The sequence below is a fragment of the Arachis duranensis genome, chromosome 3, assembly GCF_000817695.3.
Source record: "Arachis duranensis cultivar V14167 chromosome 3, aradu.V14167.gnm2.J7QH, whole genome shotgun sequence".
Classification (NCBI taxonomy): domain Eukaryota; kingdom Viridiplantae; phylum Streptophyta; class Magnoliopsida; order Fabales; family Fabaceae; genus Arachis; species Arachis duranensis.
The window spans coordinates 7,784,369-7,792,743 of NC_029774.3; the positions used below are offsets into that span (position 1 = coordinate 7,784,369).

The 8,375-nt window shown below is 30.6% G+C and overlaps 1 protein-coding gene and 1 long non-coding RNA gene across 2 annotated transcripts; one reads left to right on the forward strand and one right to left on the reverse strand.

Annotated features, from left to right (window-relative positions):
* The first annotated feature begins 4,109 nt into the window (after positions 1-4,109).
* LOC107477305 (glucan endo-1,3-beta-glucosidase-like) lies at positions 4,110-5,430 on the forward strand. The gene is made up of 2 exons (XM_016097296.3): positions 4,110-4,164; positions 4,475-5,430. The coding sequence occupies exons 1-2, from the start codon at positions 4,110-4,112 to the stop codon at positions 5,428-5,430; spliced, it is 1,011 nt and encodes a 336-aa protein (XP_015952782.3).
* An 873-nt stretch (positions 5,431-6,303) lies between these two features.
* Positions 6,304-7,564, reverse strand: LOC107477317 (uncharacterized). Its single transcript, XR_001589761.3, has 3 exons — positions 7,411-7,564; positions 6,667-6,721; positions 6,304-6,541 (listed from the first exon to the last, which is right to left on the reverse strand). It is a non-coding gene; the product is annotated as an uncharacterized LOC107477317 (long non-coding RNA).
* Between the last annotated feature and the right edge of the window lie 811 nt (positions 7,565-8,375).

Consider the following 8,375-nt stretch of genomic DNA (forward strand, 5'->3'; position numbering starts at 1 on the left):
AATCTTATGTGCATTAAAGAACTGAGGGAATGATCCTTCGGTAAGGAAGGTGACCCCCAAAGACAAGATAATCGAGATGATCCTTCGATAAGGGAAGGTGATCGAATCAAGATGATCGTTCGGTAAGGGAAGGTGATCGGCAAACTTTTGGGAACCTTTGGTAAGGAAAGAAAACTCCCATTAATTTTATATAATAAGATATCTTTGTTGATATAACTCTTTTCTTGTGTATGTCTAAATAACTTTGATTGTAAATTGAATTAAGGGAATGATCCTTTGGTAAGGGAAGGTGACCCCCAAAGACAAGATATCGATATGATCCTTCGGTTAAAGAAGGTGATCGATCGAGATGATCCTTCGGTAAGGGAAGGTGATCGACAAAACTTTTGGGATAAGAACCTTCGGTAAGGGAAGGGGACTCCCACTTTTTATACCGGTTTGAGCTCAATACCTTCCATAAAAGTTACCAGAAAAAATAATGAAAAGTACAATGAAAAGTGTGATCATGATTGTTCTTTTATCCTTTTTTAATTTAGGATTATGTTTATTATTGCATTTAAAGATTCTTCTTTTATCCAAAGTTCCTTTTTGTATGATGTATGATATTGTTTAAGATCTTTATTTTATTCAGATCTATTCTGTTTGACTTATCTATAGCAATGTTACTATTCTTCTCTTATTTATTATTTATTTTGCCTTATTTTATGGCCGATGAGAACATCAAACTAAGGTTTATGAGTTTACATGCTTTAACGCTATAGGCATTTTGTATGCATCACACATGTCATAGTATAAGTAGATAAGAAGTATCTAAAAGTCACACCACTCCGACTAACAAAGATTTTTGAAAATAATAATTGAACAACATTGCATCAATCACTGTTTTTATTTAAAACTCGGAGTGGCTGGGGATGGATACGATGACACCATATAGATAAACTACTGAGAAACTTTTGTTTCTCACCCTCTCTCCGTACCATCTTTAGGAACGATGCAGTACAAAGTAATACACTACTCAGTTGAGGTGAAAGGACAAGTGCACTAGTGGGAGCAAGCTATCGAGAACGTAGATACAAAACAGCACTTACCTTAAGAAGGAAGAATATACGATTGTTTTAGCCATAGTTATACAAATTAAGAGAATTAGAATTTTCTGTGTGTCTTGTTTTATTTTATTGAGTGATTGCAAATTGTAACTATGATGTTTCTTGTTATAATTATTTGGTATGAGTAAAACTTGTCATTGTTATGCCTTCATAGTTTAGCATACCCGTTTTTCCATGTTAGAATTTCTAGATCTACTTATATATTTCAACTAGTAACTATTCTAATAAAAACTAGTTATTTAATATTTTTATATATAAATTATTTTATATTTGTTTTAAAAGAAAAATTTTGCAAGGTTTTTGAATATCAGCTACTAAATATAACCCAGATAAAGCTTAACTCAATTTAAAAGCATTAGGGTGTTACATTTTGGTATAGAGTCATTTGATCCCATAGTGCCATATTCTATATTTGCCAGATTAAATTATTATCATTTAGTTATAATTAGTGTTATACAATGAAATCTTTTCCATGTGATATGTGATCATTTAATAGTTAAGGTTGATGTACCCCTAAATATTTTTGTTTGAGACTTATTGCCATAACTATTTGATCAAAATGTGCATATGTTAAAGGTGAAAACATAGATTGTCTAAGAACACCCTACTCATACTTAAAGACATAGCAAAATGCACATGAGACATTCTCAAAATATATATATATATATTTATCATCTATGTTGTAAATTATGTTTTATTAGCTTTTTATATATGTTTGACATGCGTCATGTTCTATTTTATTATTTATCATCTATGTTGTTGTTGTATGATGCCCTGTTATCTTTATGGCATTATTCATTTCTTTCCTTTTTTTACATGGATACAATATGTTCATCATCCAAATTTTTATATGTGCAAATTCATTTTTTTAAGGTCTTTTACAGAGAGTACTTGGATGTCTTTGCGTTTTCTTTATTAATATTATTCTTATAATTGTTACCACTATTTTACAAGCCATTTAAGTCAAGAGTATGTGCACTTTTATGAAATTCATTCAATTATTTAATATGTCTCACTTTCATTATATTTCTTAAAAATGTGATATTACACAATCTTTTTATTTATATCATTTATATTACTATTACTATCTCTTTAATTAGAGGGAAGGAGAAAATATGGAGTAATTGACTTGTATGTTAAAAGAAACTAATTATCTTTAACTTTTTTTTAACTCTGCTTATCATGCCTTTGGTTAGCTTGATTTGACATTAACTTCCTTGATTAGCTTTTCCTTTATTCTTGTTTGGTGCTTGAATGAAAAAAAAAAGGATGAACTCGTCTCTCTTGTCTAACCAACGCTTGTTTAGCATCAACCTTGGTTCCCACGTTGGTTTCTCCTTCTCTTCACCAAGGTTTGAGGCAACGTTGGTGAGCCAACTTTGGCCACCAAGGTTGCTTCCTTTTGCTTCTTTCCATGGCCTTTTTTTGTTGCTTGTTTGCTTTCTCTTTCTTAGCTTCTTTTTCACCTATCATCAATCAAACATTTGCATCAAAGTATACTATAATTCACAAGATATTTGCATCATTCAATCATCAAGCAAAATTTGCATAAAATCTTATGAAAAGCACATAAACAATCAAGTTTGATTGAATCAAAGGATGCATGTAATTTTTATCCAAATACTTACTTATAGCTCAAAAAAATGCAAAAACTTAATGAAAACAAAAGAATAAGGCTTGTGAAAGTAGTCTAAGATGCCTCGGCATCAAATACAATTGACAAAAGTATTCTAATTTTTTGCTCTTTGCTGCTGGCTGAGCCACAGATATTGATGATCGATGATCTACAATTCTACGACAATTTTAGAGTTGTACTTCTAGCCGAGAATCCTATCTATTACCGTATGAATAAGCATTTTGAAGTGGACCTCTACTTTTTTCGTGATCATGTTTCTAAAGGCCAATTTTATGTTGTTTATATTCTCTCTCATGCATAAATTGCTGACATTTTTACAAAAGCTCTACCAGCTGCTTTATTCAATGAATTTATGTCCAAGCCAAGGGTGTTTTCAAAAAATCCCTTTAGTTTGAAGGGGTGAAGAAAATATAAATGTATTAAAAATCACTTAGGGTGTATAAATAGTTAGGTTTCAACTCAATTGTAAAGAATCCAAATAGAAAATCTAATAACAGATTCTGTTTTTTACATTATCTCTTTTTGCATCTCTATGCAAGGTGCCTCTGCTCAGTTTACTCTTTGAACTATTCTCACGATAGTTTCATAGGAAAGTCTAAACAAGTGGAGCTAATGGATTGCAAACTCGCTGTTTGGAATAAATTGGGCATAAGAAGTTGTCGATAAAATAGGTTATGTTGATCATAATGTTTTGTTTATTTTAGACCGACAAACATGCAAAATGGTCTCAACGTAATAACTAGCAATTAAATAATATCTTATCCACGCCATAAAGCATACCATATTGGTATTAATATTGTAATTAATTATTGTTTCATATGGAGTTTAGTCATTGAAACATATAGAAATTTAGTGATTGTTTATGATTATTTTACATTTTGATATGGTATTATTATTATTATTAGAATCATTAGAAGATTCGTATATTTATTAGTGAGATATTCGTATTAGTTATATATATTACATTTGACTCGCTGGCCTTGGGTGGTAACTTAAATCAGATATGTTTTTAGAGTGGTGGGGTGGTACCATTTCAACATTCAAGTCATATTAGGAATGCAAAACATGTCTAAGAGAACTTTGGCTTTCTTTATATAGTTCGAATTTGTTCTCTTATCTTATCTTATCTTATCTTATTAGCTAAAATAAGAAAAATGTTGTATTTGTTAGAGATTTATGATTAGTAGACCAATTTGAATCGCAGTATTGACCTGGAGCCGGGTAACCGGGTCATAACTACTCAATTGGGAACCAGAATCAGAACACCTATAAATAACTTGTGCTTTATATTACATTTTTCACCCAACAAAGATAAAAATCATTCTCTCTAATCTTTTCATAACATGTTCTTAAAGAGCAACGTAAATATGCTTTTCATGTTTTTTCTTGGACTTTTATTGTCCATTGGACTGGAATTTATAGGTTTATAATTGAATTGATATTTATGTTTATCTATTTTATAATTTTTTTATGTTATTTATGTGTTTAAATGCTTTTCATCAATGTCTTGATGGAGTAATTTATAATAATATAAAGCTTAAATTAATTTTATACAATTAGTATTCAGCTTATTCAATAACTCAATTTTCACAAATTTTTTATTTAAATAGTTTTGATAAAATTAGTATTCCAATTAATAAGTGTACTCTCAAGGTAAATTATCTTATATTTATGTTATACCATTCATTCTTTTGGAATCGCTAATAACTTCTAATTTAATTTGATATGATAGCTGCACAATCCCCGGAGCCAGGAATATGCTATGGAGTGAACGGTAACAATCTACCATCAAAGAAAGAAACCATTGATATATTCAAATCAAATGGAATCACTAAGATACGTATATACTTTCCTGATGCTGAAGCCTTGGAAGCCCTAAGAGGTTCAAACATAGAGTTAACAGTAGATGTTGCAAAAGAATCTCTTCAAGCTATTTCTTCAGATCCTAATGCAGCAAAGGGTTGGGTCAACACAAATATTGTACCCTATTCACAAGACGTCAGATTCAAATACATCACAGTTGGTAATGAAATTCACCCTGGTGACGTTGAAGCACAATACATTTTATCTGGCATGCAAAACATTCATGATGCACTTGCATCATCCAATTTAGGTCAAATTAAAGTCTCCACTTCAATTGATTTAAGCCTACTTGGAAATTCATACCCACCTAGTGATGGAGCTTTCAGTGAAGCTGCTACTGCTTACATGCAACAAATTGTTAATTTCTTAGTCCCAAATGGGTCACCACTTCTTGCTAATATATATCCCTATTTTGCTTATGCTAGTGATCAAGTAAATATACCATTAGAATATGCTCTTTTTACTCAACAAGGTAACAATGCTGTTGGGTACCAGAATTTGTTTGATGCTATGCTGGATTCAACGTATGCTGCTTTGGAGAAAATAGGTGCAAATAATTTACAAATTGTTGTGTCTGAGAGTGGGTGGCCAAGTTCTGGTGGAGTTGGAGCTTCAATTCAAAATGGAGGTGCTTACTATCAAAATTTGATTAATCATGTTAAGAGTGGGACTGGGACCCCAAAGAGACCCAATCAACCTATAGAGACTTATTTGTTTGCTATGTGGGATGAGAATCTGAAGCCAGGTGCAGAAACTGAGAGGCATTTTGGGCTTTTACATGCTGATAAATCACGCAAATACGAACTTCATTTTCACGGGAACTAATTATTATGTATCAGGTCTTCATCATATGTATATATATTAGGAAATAAATGTTTAGATGATCCTAGCAATCTAAGCAAAAAGGGAGAATATTATGAGTTGTCTCTATGTAATATACAAATATGTATCAGTTTCAATCTGAATGAATAATTCAATAAAAGATAGTGTTTATGTTTGTAATAATTTATTATGTTATTTTTATGGATGCTTTTTTTTCTTAATATTTAGTTTGCTATCTTCCACATCCATCACTTAAAATTTGACACTAATAATACGATACCACCTACCGACCTACGTATTTTCTCAAATAAACTGCTTCATTTTTATTTATATTCTTTTGAAGACAACAAACATTTATTATCATTGTATTTTGTATAGTTGCATAATTACTAATTACTTAATTGGGATCCGGTTTTATCATTAAAGAGATGAGGAGCCATTTATGCGTTTTGGGCCTCCAATTGGGCCCAATAAATACAGCTGGCTTTATGAGCAGCCCAAATAGCTTGAGACCCAAAAAAGTGAAAAACATTTTCGGGCATAAGAGTTCCTTTTCACATCTCACTCTGTTCTTCCTCTGTCTATAAAGAATTTTTAGTCTGTTTTCCTTTTTTTTTTTCTTGTCTTTTTTTAAACCTAAATTATTTTCTTGTGTATGATATTGGTCATATTTATCTCAAATTTAAATAAATAATTACCACCGTGTGTTTTTTTAGTTTTTACTCATCCATATAAATATATTCCATATTTCAATTAGAATAATGCTTCCAAATTAAAGGGGGTAACATTGACACCCCTCTTTTATCATACAAGAAACTGTAAGAAGCAGCATATGTTAAACTTAAATTAGACACATATATAAATATATATTAATATTATAGTTAATTTGATTCCTTTGATGATTTCTGAGCTAAAATTGCATTGTACTCATCTCTGAGAGTATTATATTTCTTGCTTAATGCATTGAAACTTCCCATTTTCTCCTCTGTTAGCTCCCTCCTCTTCTTTTCCAATCGACTCTTTGTCATTTCAATTTGTCTCTTCAGTTCTTGGATTTTCATGTTTTTCTCTTCATGCTCTTTCTGCAATGCTTCCAACTCTGATGTCTTTCTTCCTATTTTATAATATTACGTATCACAATGAAAATATACATTAAATAAAACCCTTCATTAGACCAACTAATAATAGAATATTTGTAAAAAAAAAAAAGAAATTATCATTAATTAATTAATTAAATACCTGTGGCCAAACTATTTGAACTACTACCTTCCATAGCTTTCTGCCTTCCCAGCTGCTGCAAAACACAACATTCCTATCTCATGTAACATAATTCATCTGCTGTTGTTTAAAATATTTAAAAAAAAAAAAGAAATAGCAATTCTTGCTCCTTAGTCAAAGAGCAATGCTAAGAAATGATTAATACTTGATAATTATTGATAGTCAACTTATTATCAAAGGGGATTAAGCTTTGATTTCTTTATTACTCATGAGAATATAAAAATATTATAAGAACTCAAAAGTTGAGTGAAAAAATAAAAAAAAATTCTAGAAATGTGCATAAAGAAGTGATGTGTCAAGACTTCAAGGGTGGAGTGAGACGTGTAACTTCCCATAGACTTCATTTTGTCTTCACTTGGAGAGACAACACCACAGAAACTGAGTTTTCAAGAATACACAACTCAGTTTTAAACAAAGATATTCACAGAAAAAGGAGATCATACAAGGTTACAACAAAACCATGAAAAAAATTAAAAAGAAAAAAGAAAAACATATGGAAAGAAAGACAGTTCCAGTGAACATTTGTGTCCAATTTTTCTTTTTTTTCCATTCTAAATGTTAAAAAGAGGAAACTAATGAAATCCATCAAAAAGCAAAGAAACTTGGACAACCCATTTTTTCTTCTATGATGAATGAATGAATAAAGCAGTAAATTCTGACCAAAGAAACAAATAATAACATAAACAAGGAGTTTTCTTTTCTTACCCCAAACCCTGCACTTTGTCTTCAATTCACACTTCGCAAAACGCATCAGTAATGGTTATGGTTATGGTGGCCCCTCTTCATCTATCTGCTAGTAACTCAAGGTTTTGTAAACTATATATAACTATAAGCCAAATGAAATGACATAAGCCTTGGACCCTTATCTTGAATTTGCATAATAACAATTACCAAAAAAAATAAATAATAAAAGTGTATAACTTTTTGTGTAATTTTATTCTGCATACCAAATAAAAAAATGTGATTGATGCCACTTGTCTAGTGCCATAGATAGATATAGTAGCTAGCTTGCAAAAATTCAATCTTTATGAAAAGCTTTGGGAATGATGGTTGTGGTTGTGGTGGCACATGAATCTATGAATAGACTCTACGTCACTCACACATACACACACTATGAGTGTAACATAGAAATAAGTAACAATTATGTTTTCTCTGAGGACCAATAATCTTTGCTATTTCAGGGAAACTAAATTCCTAAGGTAGAGTTCAGTACAGAGATTTATTGGAGATTGTTGATGTGATAACTTTCTCTGTGCTTTTCTTGTCACATCAATGCACATCACAAACTCACTGTACTATGACATTGGAATCAGGTTATTTTTTATATAAATCTGTGTAATGTGGTTCCTTACACAGGCCTAGTTTTTTATTTTCTAGCATGCCATCTTTGTAAACTTTGACTCAATAGCATGAGGGGACCTATCTTCATAACCCCACATTTGAAGGCACAGAGGAAAAGGATTTGGTTGTTGAGATTATAATTATTATGCTTCTTGGATTTAGCACAAATATTTTTCAAAAAAAAATATTATTAATAAAATTTTAAATTTTTTTAATAGATATATTAAAATTTTAAATTTTATATATTTAAAAGTTAATTCATACTCCACATATAATTTTTTATGTTATATATTTATATAATTTTTAAAGAATTATATTACTAAAATAAA

Bases quoted from the DNA above. Each gene is read 5' to 3' on its own strand.
- LOC107477305 (XM_016097296.3), top strand. From the start codon at position 4,110: ATGCTTTTCATGTTTTTTCTTGGACTTTTATTGTCCATTGGACTGGAA. The intron at 4,165-4,474 runs GTTTATAATTGA...TTGATATGATAG, and splicing joins CATTGGACTGGAATTTATAG to CTGCACAATCCCCGGAGCCA.